Here is a 19,352-nt window from a genome sequence, read left to right as displayed (position 1 = left end):
TTTTTTTTTTTTTTTTTTAATGATTTAAGTGTATGTTGCTCATATATATATATATATATTTGGTTGTTTGTCACTTTTTTTTTTTTTGTTTTAATTGGGCATCATTTTTAATAAGAGTACATGAGTAAATTTATACAAATTAATTTTTTCTATGCCTCTACTTTTTCACTCCCAACCAAACAAAAATGAGAAAAATTAAAATTTTTTCTATCCTCCCACTTTTTCATCATCTCACTATTTTTTATCCTCTCACTTTTTCACTCCTCCAACTAAACGGACCTTTAAGGTTAACTGAAAGGCTAGCCTAATCGATTATACCACATTTATATTAGACGTACTCACAATATATTTGCGTAGTTGATGTGATTCAAATCTGACCACCAAAAAAGAAACAAAGGATGGTTTTGATGCACATGTGTGATTTGTGGTGGGTTGGGAACAATAATATATGGAAGGGAAAAATACACTTTTAATCCCTACATTTGAACCTATTCTTATTTTGGTCCCTAATTTGATTTTGTGCCTATCTCGGTCTCTCAAATCGGAAATGACCCTGAAATCAGAAAATCATTTCCATTTTGGTCCCTGCTATCATCTCAAAAATGAAAAAAGCTTACATGGCAAATAGAATGCATTGTTGACATATTGTTAGCATAGTAAATACTGACGTAGCTAATAAAATAATAATAAGAAATTATATTTAGCATTTTTTTTAAATGCATTTAAATTAATAAAAAAAGCAAACTTAGAAAATTTAAACCCAAAAAAAAAAAAAACCTTAAATCTAATTTAGTTGTTGTTATTATTATTATTATTATTATTATTATTATTTTTAACTTTCATTATTTTTTCCGTCAGAACATGTTCTTCCCAAATCCAAGAAATAAACCTAGCAACTAAACCAATCTCTGGCAAACCCCAAATCCAAATCTAGCAACCAAAATCTAATCTGCACCAAATCCAAAAAAACAAGAAATAAATGAAAGAAACCAAATCAAATCATAAGTAAACCGAATAAATAAACCCATAACACAGTAACCAACTCAATCTCTAGCAAACCCATAAACCCAGATTTTTTCTTGGGAAACAAACACACAAAAATTACATAAAAACAAACAACTCCACATTCTCTCCAAAAACCAAAAACACAAACAAACCCAGAACAAGAGTAACGATGCCTAGCACACTTCACATTCTCACAATCAAACCCACCACCACCATCAATTAAGAGCAAGTCGAACCCAGCACAAACAAACCTAGAAACAAGAGCAAACCCAGGGACCAAAACGGGAACAAATCAAAGTCAAACCACCAATCTGAAGCCCATATGAACAGATCAGACCACCAATCACCACCATTGCCACCGATCAATCGCCAATGGACACATCAAGCCACCGCAACCCACTCCAACAACAAACCCAACCAACGATCCACCCCCACCACCACTGGACTGACCACCACTTCGTAACCACTACACTGATTTGAGCCCATCTCTTTCTCTAAACCTAGATCAAAGCCAGATCCCAAAGAAAAAGCTAAAAGAGAGAGATGTTGTCCGAGTAAACGAAGATCGGTTAGACCGTTTAGATCTTTGGTACCGTTAATGGGTTTTGAAAATTGGTCACCACAACTCCCAGTATAGTTTTTGATCCCAAGGGTTTTGTGAATGGGTTTATTTTTTGGATGTGGGAACCAAGTTTATTTGATGCTAGAGTTTTTGTTAATGGGTTTTGTACATGGCTTGTTATCTTCAGATTTCAAAGTTTTTTTTTTTTTTTTTTTTTAATGTTTATTTTTAATTTTTTAATTTTTTTTAAATAATTTTCTGAGCTGGTTTTGTTTTTTTAATTTAAATGTTGATAGGCAATATTTACTATGTCAACAATGTATTCCGTTTGCCACATATGCTTTTTCCACTACAGAGATGACGACAAAGACCAAAACAAAAATGATTTTTTGATTTCAGGGATTGAGGTAGGCGTGAAATCAAATTAGAGACCAAAATGAGAATAGACCCAAAATGTAGGGACTAAAAGTGTAATTTTGCCTATATTGAAATATTAAACCCACAATTTTTTTTTTTGTTTTTGCAAATTACTAATGTGATAAGTAATTATTGATATGTAAAAAAATTATTTACGTAATTGACCTAGATGAAAACTAGTAAAAATTTACCATCTCAACGATATGTTTAAAAAAAAAAAAAAAAAAATTAACTGATGGGTTGTTGCAGCATTACTCCAATAACATACGTACTAGTAGCGGTGCTGATTACTCCAGAACATACACGTGGCACCATAAAATTCTATTATATTAGACAGCGGCTAATATAGACCCCATTTGGATTCAACGTTTTCCTGCGGCATGTTTTGTCCCTTCGTTTTGTCCCTCATTTTTTTTTTTTTTTTTTTTTTTTGGGTCAATGAGTGAACAGCAAAGGCACATGAATTTACTGTGCAGGCGACAAAAAAATATTGTTCACAGCACTGTTCACGTAATAAAAAATATTAAAAATGGGTCCCACAATACTATTTACACATTTTAAAATTATTTTGTTATAATGTTTTCAGTTTTCAGTTTTCAGTTTTTAGTTTCAGCAACAATAAGCTCAATCCAAACGGATCCCTAATCACATGGCAAAGTTTGTATAGAATAAGACATGCGTTGTCGTAAATGGCAAGAAGCACCGGTCTTGACATGATTTGCCGAGAACAGATGCCCTTAGAAATGATTAAGTACCCTACCCCTATGCTTTTTTTCCTATCTTTAATGTAATTATTGACGTTCACGTGATAAAAAAACACATAATGCTTTTTTTTTTTTTTTTTCCTTAGATTATCCTATCTTCTTTTCATACCATAAAAGAAAAGCTCAGCCATAAACCTATACAGTCATGTTTGGTATCCAGTATTCAGAAACGGGTTATGTGCTAATTATGTCTTCAAAGTTAAAAGGAAGGCAATCAAATTAGGTGTATCAGTTAATTTCTTGTTCAATATATTGACTTTATTCTTATCTTTCATGTGCTTAAGTATTCTTGATTTAATTCCATATGCTCTTATATATCTACCATTTTGTGATTTATATTTCCTTATTAGAAAATAGACTTATTACTTTCGCATGGCACCCCATGGTAAGTTATTCAGGGAATTGACTTATTTGTCTCTCCCTCCGGACCCTCCCATGTCAAATGAGCAGGAAAGTCTAACATATGTCAGAGAAACTTATTACAGTGACAGAAACGTCATAGCAGTGATCAGTTCCATTGTATGAACGAAAATTAACAAAGTGAAAACAAATTTCTTCTTCATGATAATATAAAAGTGACTTCATTTTCATTATATCCTTCGGAAGGTATGCATATATATTTGGTTACTACCACATACACTCCTGATAAGGAACAAACATAATCATAATTAGTAACTAATGAAACCACTTAATAAGGACGTTCGCCTTCATAATTACCCGGAGGATCATAGCTGCAAATGACGAACATCCACCCATTGTGGCACTTGACTCTAGCACACCCAAGATGAACCGAATCACGCCAAACAACCTGAGTATAGTGCAGGCACTCACCACCGACACATTGGTTGGACTTGTGGTTGTAGTAAGACTTCTCTGCTATCCACAAATTCACTGCATCCACTCCGTTTAAGTTATCATAACCTTCAGCAAGATTTTCTCCATAGGGCCCTTCTGAATGTTCCAAGTTGCAGTCTCCCGATCTCTTATTAGCATAATTTTGAGCATAGGCTGCGATTGTGTAGTTCCATCTAAGTGGACCAACACCAACTTTGGCACGAGCTGCATTGTGTGCATTGACAAAGTCTTGGTGGGAGCTTTGGGCTAGGGAGACATGAAGTAGAGCCAACCCCAAGAAGCAGATGGCCAGCAAATACTTGATAAAACCCATTTTTATCTCTGTGCAAGGGAGCGCTAGTTTTTAGTCTTCTGGTTCTGAATGAAGATGGGATATGTGATTGAGGTATTTATAGGCAAGAGCGATAATCAATACGTTATGGCTCAAGTGGGGTGCCTAATAAACGCACCAGCATTTGGGCCAGGTTTCTTATTTGGGTAAAAAATAGTTCTCCACACCTATTATACATACTTTTACACACCCTCAAACTACATGTAAATGGTGAGAGAGCGTGCACAATAAACACTAAAATGCTTTCTTATATTTAGGCAAGCACTATTAGTTCCCAAACTATTTTTGTGTCATTGTAACTAAAATAAAAAAGAAAAATGCTATGTCACCACAGTTTCATAATACTTTTATAACAAATTAAATTATATGTGACAGATTATTATGGGTTATTATTAATAGAAAAAAAAAGTAATTTTAGTTGTAGATTTAAATTTGAATCAATAATATCTTATCGCTTATAATTTATTGCAAAATTGTTGCGAACATAGCACTTCTAAAAAAATGAAATAGTGTTTTGGTAGAGAAATAAAAAAAATTAAATAATTAAAATAATGCCTAGAATAGAAAATTTGATATGAGTTTCAAAAAGAGATTAGGTAGTAGATTATTATTCTAAAATTTGAAGAAAAATAGGAATATGATGTGAATGCTCTCTATAATTATTATTCAAAAATAAATAAATAAATAATATACAAAAATCATAGTTATTAAAACTGGATTGGCTATGATCCATTACCTAAACCGTTTTGAATCATCAATTATTATTATTTTTAAATGTTTATTTTTTATTTTTTAATGGTATATTACTATATTATATGGTCAGACCCAATCAAACCTTTTGGTACCCGCATTTCTCTTTTCCTTCTTTTTTTTTTTTTTTTTTTGGGAACCATCCGTATTTTCTATATACTGAAAAATGCTATATTAAAGAACAGATCCACGAATACAATTTCCATTATTCAATGAATATTATTTCTATAAAAGCATCTCTTAATTTATATAAAGTGGAGTACCAAAAAAACTATAAATTTTCAAAATGATTTTATTTTATTTCATTTAATGTTTTTAACTTTTTATATATAATTTTGTTTGAATGAACTATTTCTACTTCTATTTGTATTAACATTCCTCATATACGTCTTTTTTTTTCTCACTTCAAATTTTAATTATATATTTTATTAATAAGATAATTACATATTTATGACTTATCATTTAAATATTTATTTGAATATTTAATCAATATATTTATATAAAAACTTAAATATCTGATCATTTAATTATATATATATATATATATATATATAAAAGATTGCATTAAGTATGAAATTACGTACTTAATCTTTAATTTCTCTTATATAATTTAAAAAATTTATCTATCAAATTTTAAGCCTTTAAGAGTTTTTTTTTTTTTTTTTTAAGAAAATATTATTAATTTATATTAAATTTTAAGTTTTTTTTGAGAAAGCTATTAAATTTTAATTGAAGATACAGTTCCGTCAATAAAGTGGGTAAATTACATACCAAATCAAGTGCTAAAGCTGTTTGATAATTATGTTGTGTAGTATCCAACAATCCAAATCTATTAGATAATTATGTTGTGGAGTATCCAACAATCCAAATCTATTTGATAATTATGTTGTGGAGTCTCCAACAATCCATTTAGAGATAGAGAGGTTTCCAAAACGTGTGTAGTCTGCCATGCATGCATCTGTGCAAATGAATCAATAAATGGTTTACCACATTATTAAACATTTCTCTGAATTTTTTTTTTAAGAGAGTTTCAACCTAGGGCGTCCGCTCTTGATGATAGTTTTTTGTTATTAGACCAAGACATCAATCAGTTTTTGATGTAGGCGGGGATTGAACCCTAGATCTCTTATTCAACCATCAGAGACTTTACCGGTTGAGCTAACTAGAACCCACACATTTCTCTGAAATATAGATCCTTTATATATATATATATATATATAACATTTTGCAATTTATATCACTTGGTACTAGGACAGAGCCAGAACTTGTTAGGAAGTGGTTCTACTACTAGTTGCGTAATTTTGCAATCTACTGCTTAATTTTGTTTAAAATTTTTTAAAGAGCTGGGTTGTTTATTTTGGATAAAATAGATTGGTTGGGTTTAATTTATTTTATTATTATTATTATTTTTTTGGCTTTACTATTGGTAATTTTTGTTAGGCTTGTATATTTTGTTTTAGATTTAGATCTATTAATTTTTTTTTATTGCCTTTGAAACGAGGAAAATACTTGAGTTACAAACTCTTTTACAAATTGCTTATGTGGTAAATAATTATTAGTAAGTAAAAATGTGATGTAAATGATGGGCTAAAATGCGAATTATAAAAATTTGCTACCTCAACAGTTAGTAAAAATGTTGTATAAAAATTTGTGATTATAGCAATACTTTTAAAAGAAACTATGATATTGTTAAGGGATAAAGTGTAATTTTATAAATAAATAAAAAATGCTTAAATTAAAACCTATATATATATATACTAATATTAAAAAAATAAATAAATAAAGTGTGGGTGCCATTGCCCCCAAGTCCATATCTAAATCCGTTCATGCTTGGTACTAGCAAGAACTTCTCATGTGACGTGAAGGGCCAGTATCGATCGGTTCACAAAATGGAAAGCTATAGTGGCTTTCTATATGGAACATGATTTGTTCTTATCGAATAAATTATACAAGCGAAAATTAATATTCATTCTAAATTTTTTTAAGAAGAAAATTTATATACTTGGCGAAAAAATTTTCATTATAGATTTTCCTTTTAATGGTCAAGATTCCCTGGCTTTCTATATGGAACATGATTTGTTCTTATCGAATAAATTATACAAGCGAAAATTAATATTCATTCTAATTTTTTTTTTAAGAAGAAAATTTATATTCTTGGCGAAAAAAATTTCATTATAGATTTTCTTTTTAATGGTCAAGATTCCCGCCTCTATATTCTATAATTTCTAGTTCAACTAGCATGAGAATCTCGTTGCAATGATTAAGTTACTTTATTTTTCATCAATCTATATATAGTCCATTTAGAGAGAGATCAATCATCGCCACAAGTAAACCCAACATCAAAGTTTCAAATTGAAGTAATCTCTTTGAATAATATATGATAGGGTTAGTCCCAACTTCATTTAATTCTATAATATTTTGATAGGTCAGTTCTAAACTACAAAATTCAGATAGAAAGAGAAGTCAGCAATTTCAGCTGCGCAACCTAAGGTCATTCTCCTAACAGTAGTCTCGTGAATATCAATACATGTACATTCCCCTATCATGTGATATTTAATTAAAACAAATTAATATTGATAAGCTATATTAATCTATTATTGAGAGCGCCAACATTTCACGGATTATTATCACCATGACTTTAGGCTACTATCTTATATTAGCCTTACATTCTTTATCAGAAAGTTGTGAAATTTGGAAACAAATGCTTGAAACATGCCCTCTTTTTCATGATAGATCATTCACATTAGGAAGGAATAACCTAAGACTCTAGGAACATGCCTCTTTCTCATGCTTGATTTACAAGCATAAAATTGTTTTGATAGACCAATCAGATTATGGAGGAATATTGACCCAATAATATATTTGAGTACCTGGGCATTGAGTGGTCCAAAGTTCAAACGACCTAGCTTTTTAAGTTTTAACCATTATTTGTTGAAACTTGTGTTAGGACTTTGAGTGACATGTAGGAACTCACAGGATCCGCATTAGCGGGAGGTTTTCAGGAAATAGATTGACCGCAAAATCAGCCATCGATGGTAGGAGTAGGAAAGGAGTTCTACCATCTCAACATCTCTTTCCATTGCTTTCAAAATATCTACGGATTTGAAATCCTCTACAAAAGTATCCTATCAATTATCATAGCATTTTTAAAATTTTAATTATTCATTTATTGTTGAGAATTTTGTTACAATTAAGGGCCTTGTAGTTGAATTGGTATCTTCTCATGTACAAAGTGATTAGAGATTCAGAAATGAGAAAGGGTTTGAGCTAGGATTGGCAACATATTGTAATTATCTTTTAAAATAATAATTTGCTACATTGTTACAACATGGTACTAAGTTTGACATAATTAATCATTGTAGAATGGACGGTTTAAATTTTTACAATGTCAATGTTTAAACAAAATATAAACGGATTTCAATTTTAAATTTATTTTATTTTAAAATTCTTGAAACTTTTTGAAATAAAATTTTAGTTGAAAGAATTTGCAATTTCTTGAAACATAGCTAATAGAGTTTATCTAAGCTAAACTATAACTGGAGTATAATTTAAAATTTCTAGAAATATGACTAATAGGATTTTCTTTTATTAAAAAAAAAAAAACTAAAGTTATGTTTGGTAACTATTTTTTCCCTTTATTTTCTGTTTCTAAAAACAATTTTCTATTTTTGAGACTAAAAAACTTGTTTGACAATCTAAAATGGAAAGAAAATAAAAACTGATCTCAAAACTCAATTTATGAAGAAAATTGAAAACATGCAAAAAACTGTTTTCAGTTTTTAATTTTCAAAAGTTAATGAAAACATGCATTTAATTTAATGAATTTATCTCATTTAATGAATTAACATTAGAGTTCAAATTCTAGTAACAACATATTTTAATATTTTCTATTTTTTTCTTCAAAATACTATCTTTCTAATTTCAACTCACTAAACATTTTTTTTACTTCAAAAATACCAAAAAAAAAAAAAAATTCTTTCTTTATATTCCCAAAAATAAGTTTTTGAAAATAGAAAATAAAAATTGTTACTAAACATAACTGTAGGGTTGATATTTATGGCCCAAGGTCAAAAACAATTAATTTGTAGAGTATGGGTGAAAGAGTTAGGTTAAGTATGGGAATGATAACAATGGATCGCAGCTTTCAAACACAAGCCAACATTAATTTTCACATAAAATTTGATAATCCGAAGAGCTACACTATTTGTTTTTCTGGTGAACAAAAATCTTAGGGTTACAATCAAGTTTTCTTCCTCCCCTCCTCGTTAGGAGCTTCCTTCCTTTATATAGTTACTCTTCTCCTCATCTCCATCGTCCACGTGTTCCTCATCCATGAGTTTGCTGAAGTACATGTCACGTCAAGCATCTTCTTTTAGCTCTGTGTGAGTGGCGGTAGGTTAGGATGCACTATTCAAGGGTCTTCTCCACATAAATGCGGCCAGAAAAGTTGCTGCAGTGCATTAAATACGGTGGCAGCAGCTTTCCCCTTAGATATTTATTCATCCTTATCGTTCCATAGCATACTCAGAGCTTATCTTGATTAGGTGGAGTCCTCGGAAGGTCATTATGGCCTTTCACACATTCAATCGATCTATGATATCGCGTCAGAGGATTACAACCTCTTCGGACAGGAGATATCCTCTTCGGATTGTGATAACTCTTCCTTTTAAGGGTCCCACTTCCAGTTGGGCCCTGCCTTTTCCATCTTCTTCTTCTCGGTCGCAAAATAGCCCTCCTATGGGCCTTCGGCCCATTACGTTGGGCTGGGCCCTTTTTCCCCCACAATAGCCCCTCAAAATTTTAGTTTTTCCCTTGCATCCGAGGAGAAAAGGTAAGATTTTGATTTTCCACGCAGGAAAAAAGAGATAAAAATAAGAAAAATTAAGAAATTTAGAAGTGGGAAGTCATAAATACCCCCGTTTACACGCGCGAGGGTATAGAGACGCGCGCCTCATTATTGCCGCTGTAAATCTCATATTCCCAAAGCGCTGTATCAATCACTCTAGGCGGCTTTTTGTCTTTTGCATCCAACGGTGAGTTGTTGATCGAACGACCAGGGTTCGTCTTCGGGATTTGGGCGGAATGAATGACACTGCTTCATCTGTCTCTGTATATAAACCTCTGAAGGAGGTTATTTTTCTTTACTTTACACATTTTCAAAGTACCCAGAGCATTCTTAGAGCACCCAGAGAGTTCCTTCCTTCGAAAGCCTTTCACGCCTCTTCGGATTCCTGCGTTCTTTGCCTTCAAGATCTACAAAGAGTTCATTTTGAGTTTAGGGACCTCACTCCAATCTTATTTGTGTAAGTTTCGGCGTCTCCTAATCCTTTATTTTGTTCTCGGCTAACCTTTTCTCCCCTCAAGACCATTCTTCTGTTCATTACTTCAGTCACTCTCTTAGAAATGGGCAAATTCCAATATCTCATCGATAGTCTGGCGTTGATAGAGGATTTCAATAGAAATTATAATATCCCGCGGGGGGTAAATCTGAGGTATTGTCCTCCAGAGAGGGTATTAACAGCCTGAAGAGAATGAGAGGTCATAGCTCCCATGATAACCTTCATTGAAGGGGGAATGACCCTCCCAATGGGCTCCATTACCTTAAACTATCTCCGCAACCACAAGCTCTCTCCTGAGCAGTGCCCCCCCAACACCTTTAGGATACTAGGGGCCTTCGATGCCTTGAACGAGCAGTTAGTGTTGACACCCCATTTTGCAACCCGCATTTAACCTCACATGGAGGGTAAAATGGTACTTTCACTTTAAAAATATGCATCTTGATTCTAGCCATTAGATCATTGGACTCATTTCACCAAAATGATCTTGATGTTGTAACGATCAAATCGACTGGTCATAAGCCCTAATCGAACCATTAGATTGAAAGTTATCATCAAATCAAGTTTTAATGGCTAAGATGTACTATCACAAATTGAGTCTGACTATATGTGATTATGAACAATTGATTTCAATTGGTTATAGGTGTAATCAATTTGAGATCAATGATGTGTCATAATTTAGTTAGTTAGGACTACATTTTATGGTGAGGTTGCATACACCTAATTAATTAGATAGTTAAACATTAATTATTCAATGAGTAATTTGTGTAATTATCTTTTAATTAGAGTAAATTGGGAACCAATTAATTCTGAAATGGGAGTGATTGGAGCCATTTAATGTTAATTGGGAGCTAATTTGGGACCTATTAATGTTAATTGTGCTGAAACCATTTTCTAACAAATGACCTCTGTTCACTATTTCATCAATATCTCTCAGAATATTTTGAATCTGTGAATGAGGTTAATTTTCCCAGAAACTAGACATCCGGGGCTTCAATTTGAGTACAAGAACAAGACAATTCCGATCAGAATTGGGTCAGATATGATTTTTTGAAGTTAGCTCTACAAGCTGTTACAGCAGCTACGGGAAAACCGAATTTTGGCTTGCTCCCCACTCCCACCAATCTCTCCATTTAATGCACCAGATTTTCCCCAAGGCTAAAATGAGGTCTAGGTTCATAATCCTTGTCAACCCTCATTAAATGTCCTTCCATTCATATTCCCTCCACTACCACTATATAAACCCTCCCCTCCTTCATTCCAAGACACCAAAAAATCCCTCTCTTCTCCTCTCTTGAGTTCTAGTGAAGTGAGTAGTCTTGTCATATCTTGGTCTTCCTGAGACTCAAGGTATTGAGTGAGACTCACTCTCCCTCTCCTAGTTCTTCTTTTTCCTCCACCCTTAGGACCTCCACCAAGAGTCTCCTCCTTCACCATATGATCTTGCATGAAGGTATAATCCTTTTTCCTAACTTGTTTATTGTGTTGCCATGATGAGAATTTAGGATTAAAGCATGATAGTGATTATTTAAATTCTCTTGAATATGTTTGAATGTTCTTAAATGTTCTTATGCGTTCTTTACATGTTCTTGGTTGTTCATCACATGTTCATGCATATTACTAGTTTTGATCTTAAATTTACATCAAAAATATGAAAAACATGTTTGTTTCATAATTCTTTCAAATCCTTGAATCTAGGTTATCACCATCCACACACATTCACTAGAATTTTATTTTTCAATCCAAATGCAATGTTTAATAAATTGAATTAGGGTTTATCACATACACACACATTAAATTCAACATGTAAATTGATTGACATATTGGATAATATGATGTGATTGTTGGCCACCATAGTCTAGAAGACCGGTTTCACCGGGCAAGGTGGGTGCCTAACACCTTCCCACCTTGTAACATAGCCTCCGAACTTAGATCAAGTGTTAGTAGATCAAGTACTTATCCTTGTAATTTTCAATTTCTAGATTGTAACTAGGAAATAAAGCCATGTACTTTATCTTAGATTGTATCTAGGACCAAAGCCGTGTAATTTCCTATGTTCAATGTAAATTCAATTTCAAATTAATAAAATGACAAATTTTTCAATTATGGTTTTCTTATTTATTCCAAAAATTAAATAAGTGGCGACTCCATTGTAAAACCCTTAATCTAAAGGGGAAAATATAACTAGTCGAACCTCCATTTTGAGAGGCAATAACACGACTCCACCCATTCACGTGGGTTTGGCCCAACATTCATAAAAGCGGGCCGGGGACGCGGTCTTTCACACCACGGCAGGATCTTTTCCTGGGAGATTAGTTTCATTAAGATAAGGCGTTCTTCCTCTTTAATCTTTGCCTCTACGGACCCAAACTTGACTTGATATTATTTCTTTGATTAACTCATTTTGTCACTTAATCCTTCACTTCTTTTGTAAACGCGATTGTTATTATTGTGATTGTTATAAATAGGGACTACTTGGTCATTTTTCATTAAGAAAAGGTCATTATATTTTTGTTCTTCTGCTATTGTTTTATCTGCTTGCTGTAAATCATTTGAAACAGCTCTGTCTGTCATAAGTACACTCCTGACAGACGATGTCTAGTTTGCACACAAGCCGGCCCAACGTGAGTTACAGTTGGGCCGGTTTCAACTCTCCTACTCAGAATACTCGGGCCCATCACCGCAGGAGGCAGCCCAGTCCAACGCACAACACAAAAAAGGCCCCTACACCAGTTAACCCTATGATCTTCCATTAAAGCTTCAATTATGTGGGGAATATTAATTCATTATCAATGACAAGCAATTCTGGCACGCTTTGCCACAAGTTGGAGAGCCAATCATATTATGATTATCTAGCTAAAACTAACTCATGCACCTAAAAACACATAATATATGCCTCTGTGGTGGACTCATGTGATTAATTAATAACTCACCCCCTCTTTTAAGATGAACTTGAGGATCTAGCTATGATATTTTTGTCAAACATACTTGTACTTTAGTGAAAGATAACATTTCCTCTTTCATAATTATTCCAATACACATCCCTTAAGCAAAGGAAGTGAGAGACCACTTAACTAGCTACTAGTGCCAGAAAATATTTCTCTCCAAACTAGTTTAGAGAGAAACTCTTTATATATTTTTTTTTTGGATCTAAATTTAAAAAATGTAACCGTTATATTACATGTTCTTATTATATCTTTTATACTTACAAAATTTCAAGAAAATCAAAGATCAATAATTATGTCATCAATCAAATTTTTAAATTTCAAGTTTTTGTGGTCTAAAATTATATATAAAAAATAAGTTTATTGATTGAATAGTAAATAACATTCGATTTGAACGAAATTTGACGTACGTGTTAAGAACATAAAGAACATATAATCTAATTGTTAGATTTTCAAAATTCATATTCAACAAAAAAAAAATATATAAAAGAAGTTTGAAGAGTTTTTTTTCAAATTAGTTCAGGAAGTGACTTTGTCCATTAGTGCAATAAGCCATGTTTTTTAGGTAACAGCGTTTTAAAGAAATCATGAGCTAAGGAATCTTTTTTTAATAGTAATCATGAACTAAAGGTTGTAGTATGTTGGCTGTTGCATAAAAGATAAAAAGTTTGCTTGTCGTGGGTATACTTCTTCCCTAAAAGTTTACAAAATTAACATTGCTTTTCTAAGTTACAGATCCAGTTGTCGAAGACTTATTAGTAAGCAGAGTTCAGCTCGAGTTGAAAAAATTGGCACATTTAAAGTTAGATGTGAGATGTGAGATGTGAGATGTGCATTATGCCAAGTATCATTTAATATTGACAGTTAAGTTGGCTGTTGGCTTTTGGATTTTTTTGTTGTCCTCTATATTTATATTTATGAATGACGGAAAGAGCTGTCTAACATGTTGATTTGACTATTATTTCCTTAGACATTTTTTGTATTTTTGATTGCATTTCCTTAGATATTACGTAAATAAACAAATTAGGTTAGAAAAAATATTTTTTGAAAAAACCTTCAGCGTTTTAAAAAGATTGCAGATCGTTTAAGCTTTACTAATATCATAGAAAGTGCTTTTTCAGCTTACTCTGCTACAGCGGACAGTTAGCAAGGTGCCATGGTTTGTGGGCTTCAAGAACCTAGCGACGTGACAAGTAGTATCAGAGCTAGGGACGGAGCTAAGAATTTTTGTTTGAAGGGGCCAAGTTGCGACACTAATATATTTATCAAAACAACTTCCACACCCACATACATATATATACACACGCGTGCTTTTTATTATATATACACCCATATATATACACACTTTTTTATTTGATAAGTTATATATATACACACCCAACAAAAAAAAAAAAAAAAAATCTTAGTATTTTTCAATCAAAATTATTTTTGACGGCGATTTTTCATAAAATAAAATTCATTTTTTCCATTTTCATAGTCAAAATCTTAAAAAGTTTCATTTTAAACACAAATTATCAAATTTTATGTTAAAGTAAGTAAAAAATCTTTCAATTGAACTAATGAAATTTTCAAAAACATGAATGATCCAAAACTTAGAGAAATAAGTTAGGCTCCAAACATATTTAAAACTACTTTGTTTAACACATTATATGGCAACTAAAGACACATGTATAGTTTTAGTGACAAATTTTTTTAATGAGTCAATGACTTGTTAATCGTCACATAACGGGTTGAAAAATATAGATTTAAACATGTTTGATACCAAATTTTATCAAATATTTAATAGATATAAAAGCACATTTTACAATAAAAAATAGAATTGTGAAAAATAAAGTTATATTTTTATAACTATTAGACCAATTATTTTTTTTAAGAGCATTATTAGACTAATTCAAATATTTGGAGGGACCAACTCTTATTTTTTAGACTAAATTTTAAAAACATAAAAATAATTGTATATATATTTTAAAAAATTTTAAAATTTTGGGGGGCCATGGCCCCGCCACCCTTGTACGTGCCTCCGCCCTTGAGATTCAGAGCCAAAAATTAGGCCAAGCCATGACTAGTGGGCAGAACCTGTAGGATGGTGCCATTGAAGAGGGCCGATGAGAGCAAACTCATAATCACACCTTGTTACACAACTGATGTGACAGATTTCCAGTGGGCAAGTTGTTTCTCTAGAAAAAGATGGACTAGTTCGGCGGACCATGATGGAAGGCCAAGGACAAGGGGTCGGGAAAGTGTTTCGAACTTATCTAATAGATAGGAGTGGCAAGCTTTAGGGAGTAGGGGTGAGGATCCCATACTACAAAACACCTTTTTTTTTTCGCCAAATAGTCACAGACCACCTTTTTATTTTTATTATTATTTTTTTTTTATAAAAAAAATTCAAACATACACTTACTATGACACGTATTTTTTCGAGTGTCATAAAAAAATAAAAATAAGAATAAAATATAATAATTAATAATATTGTCTTTGTTATCCTTTCAATACAAATAAGAGAACATATAAAAAAAATTAGAAATAAAATTTTAATAATAAATAAGTCAGTAAGTTTACATAATCAATGGTTCATTAAAATGAAAACTTCAAGCCTCAACCTTGCTGTTGATACCCATTTTGGCGACACATTTTCTACATGCCCAATTCAACCAAACCCGACTTTCTTGTGGGCATAATTCATGTATTATATTTTAATTTATTATTTTAAGCATAACCTAAGCCCATGCGATTTATTGGAGAAATTTAGGGAGTGTGATTTGGAGGATATGGGTCAGTTCTAGGACATTCTGGCTGTGGGGCCAGAAAGTCGGGTAGCCTTGGCCCACTCCAAGCCAGGCCCAAATGGCCCACGCCGAGGATGCATGATGGGTCCGAGGATGACCCTGTCCTCAGGCGTCCAAGACCTCGGAGAAACACGAGGACCACCCTACCAAAGGACTCCTGGAATATCCGAGGAGGAGAGGGCCCAGTGCCACGCGTTGACAACAGAAGTACGGAGAAGGGGCAAGCCCTGGGCGAACTATCACATCGGTATTGAATACGCTCACCTAACCCTTCTGGCCGCATTAATGGGGATGTAACCCCTTGACAGGGTAACATCGATCAGGGTGAGCCACTTGAGCACGGATATGACCTCTGACGGGACAGACGGTCAGAAAGGAGGCCAATAGATGATCAACAGGAGGAGGAAGAGAGGGATATATAAGAAAGGAGAGCAAAGTGTAAAGGGGGGGTTTTCAGGAGGAAAAACCTCCTCAGCCATGGTCCGAGGAGCATCCCCCAGTTGTAAATTGTTCTTAGTATCTTTCAATAAAAGAAAAGTAGTTTATGCTTCATGGGGGCCGGTGAGCGCCTAAACCTTCAACCCACTCTCTACAAATTCATTGTTCTGGGTTCGTTGGGGTCTGGGGGAACCCATATCTTTTGGTCTACAAAAATCGACCCTACAATTAGCGCCGTCTGTGGGAAGGATTAGTGCGCTGACCGGCGCAACAGGCGATCGTTCTAAGTAATCATTCTACGGAAGATTGGTGGTGATTCAAAAAAAAAAAAAAAGAACCACCAAACAAACATTGCAGAAAAAATAAAAGTTCGAAATGGAAGATTCGACAGAAACGGAAAGAAACTGCACATTACTTTATTGAACAAAAAGTTACAGTACAACAGAGGTTCAGGCAGGCGTGTTTTAAAACTACTCCTACAAGCTAATCCTACAAACAGAGGCCCAGGTGGACTCGTCCTAAAACTAGCTAGAGGGAAGTGTCAACCCGTGCTTTTATTGGCATCAAGAGAATGGGAGAGCTTGACAATAGAAGAAGGGAAGGAGGTTGGCTTGCTTCAAGGCCACCAACAACTCCTTTCTCGGGGCGGCGGAGCTTGAACAAAGCGAGGAGCAGATGCAGGGGCACCGGGACGCCCTCCCCCGTGATGTTCCCTTGATTCTCTCCATTCCTCACCAGCATTGGCCGTTGGAGACGGCAACACTCGGGCACCAGCCATGACATGAGTTCACGCGTCTCCTCCGTCGGGGGTGCGCTCTGGGAAGAGACATTAGGTACTGCAGTGACATCCCTCCTGTCCACCGTGTACGACACTATCAGTGTTACGCCTAGACTCTGCCGCACCGAAAGCCCAGTGGGGGCTGCGGTTACAATGGCTCTTGGCACGGATGTCCTCACACCCGCCCAAAGCCGCCCCATATCTGCCAACTCCAGTTACAATTCTGGCGGGGTTATTAAAGGGGCTTGGGGGAATTGAAGGGACGTGAAAACTGCGTTGGAAGTTCATAGAGTGTGGAGAAACCTTCCCCCGGGAAGTCTTATATAGAGGATGAAGGTTGGTGAGAATTAATCCACACAGAATTCGAAAAGAGAATTATCAGCAGTGCTAATCACGAAGCTACCAGATTCCAAGGGGGCCGTAGACCACTGAATTTGTGTTAATTCACGAGGACATTAATGAAGGTGCATCTCGCACACCGAAATGTCAAGCGCGGAGCGCGAACGGCCAAATAACGCCTCGTAAATGAAAAAGATGGGGGACTCGAGCTGGAGGCGAGGTCAACGCCACATGTAAGATCATAGTCCGACCCAAGGAGGAATCGTCTCCAATAAAGCGGTCCGAGGACAAACCCCTACTTACATAGAAATGGAGGCGTTAGATAGAACTAAGGCATTGCATGGTCCTCGGACTCAAGCTTATGGGGAAACTAATCCCTCAGCTATACCTGGGTACTAGACAGAACCAAGGTATTGCATGGTCCTCGGACTCAAACCTATGGGAAAACTAGATACTTACAAAGAAATGGAGGCGTTAGACAGAACCAAGGCATTGCATGGTCCTCGGACTCAAGCCTATGGGGAAACTAACCGCTCAGCTATACTTGGGTACTAGACAGAACCAAGGTATTGCATGGTCCTCGGACTAAAACCTATGGGGAAACTAGATACTTACAAAGAAATGGAAGCATTAGACAGAACCAAGGCATTGCATGGTCCTCGAACTCAAGCCTATGGGGAAACTAACCCCTCAGCTATACCTGGGTACTAGACAGAACCAAGGTATTGCATAGTCCTCGGACTCAAACCTATGGGGAAACTAGATACTTACAGAGAAATGGAGACGTTAGACAGAACCAAGGCATTGCAGGGTCCTCGGACTCAAGTCTACGGGGAAACTAACCGCTCTGCTATACCTAGGTACTAGATAGAATTAAGGTATTGCATGGTCCTCGGACTCAAACCTATGTGGAAACTAGATACTTACAGAGAAATGGAGGCGTTAGACAGAACCAACGCATTGTATGGTCCTCGGACTCAAGCCTATGGGGAAACTAACTGCTCAGCTATACCTGGGTACTAGACAGAACCAAGGTATTGCATGGTCCTCAAACTCAAACCTATAGGGAAACTAGATACTTACAGAGAAATGGAGACGTTAGACAGAACCAAGGCATTGCATGGTCCTCGGACTTAAGCCACTGGGGAAACTAACCGCTCAGCTATACGTGGGTACTAGACAGAACCAAGGTATTGCATGGTCCTCGGACTCAAACCTATAGGGAAACTAGATACTTACAGAGAAATGGAGGCGTTAGACAAAACCAAGGCATTGCATGGTCCTCGGACTCAAGCCTATAGGGAAACTAACCGTTCAGCTATACCTGGGTACTAGACAGAACCAAGGTATTGCATGGTCCTCGGACTCAAACCTATGGGGAAACTAGATACTTACAGAGAAATGGAAGCGTTAGACAGAACCAAGGCATTGCATGGTCCTCGGACTCAAGCCTATGGGGAAACTAACCGCTCAGCTATACCTGGGTACTAGTCAGAACCAAGGTATTGCATGGTCCTCCGACTCAAACCTATGGAGAAACTAGATACTTACAGAGAAATGGAAGCGTTAGACAGAACTAAGGCATTGCATGGTCCTCGGACTCAAGCCTATGGGGAAACTAACTGCTCAGCTATACTTGGGTACTAGACAGAACCAAGGTATTGCATGGTCCTCGGACTCAAACCTATGGAAAAACTAGATGCTTACAGAGAAATGGAAGCATTAGACAGAACCAAGGCATTGCATGGTCCTCAGACTCAAGCCTATGGGGAAACTAACCGCTCAGCTATACCTGGGTACTAGACAGAACCAAGGTATTGCATGGTCCTCGGACTCAAACCTATGGGGAAACTAGATACTTACAGAGAAATAGACGTTAGACAGAACCAAGGCGTTGTATGGTCCTCGGACTCAGGCCTACAGGGAGACTAACTACAAAATATCCCAAGTTAGGAAAGGATCAAGCCCCACCTAGCCCTTGAGACGTAAGAGGGCTGCCCATACATATGTTCTCTCTCCTTATCATCGTTACTGGTGCAATTG

General features: G+C 35.2%; 1 protein-coding gene across 1 annotated transcript; it reads right to left on the bottom strand.

The window, feature by feature from the left end:
• Positions 1–3,280: 3,280 nt before the first annotated feature.
• Positions 3,281–3,992, bottom strand: LOC112029774 (basic form of pathogenesis-related protein 1). Its single transcript, XM_024062460.2, has one exon. It carries the CDS (start codon positions 3,914–3,916, stop codon positions 3,437–3,439), a length of 480 nt encoding a protein of 159 aa, XP_023918228.1. The 5' UTR covers positions 3,917–3,992; the 3' UTR covers positions 3,281–3,436.
• Between the last annotated feature and the right edge of the window lie 15,360 nt (positions 3,993–19,352).

The sequence above is a fragment of the Quercus suber genome, unplaced genomic scaffold (genome assembly GCF_002906115.3).
Source record: "Quercus suber isolate HL8 unplaced genomic scaffold, Cork oak 2.0 scaffold_194, whole genome shotgun sequence".
Taxonomy (NCBI): Eukaryota; Viridiplantae; Streptophyta; class Magnoliopsida; order Fagales; family Fagaceae; genus Quercus; species Quercus suber.
This window is presented reverse-complemented; position numbering and strand designations above follow the sequence as displayed.

Bases quoted from the DNA above. Each gene is read 5' to 3' on its own strand.
- LOC112029774 (XM_024062460.2), bottom strand. From the start codon at position 3,916: ATGGGTTTTATCAAGTATTTGCTGGCCATCTGCTTCTTGGGGTTGGCT.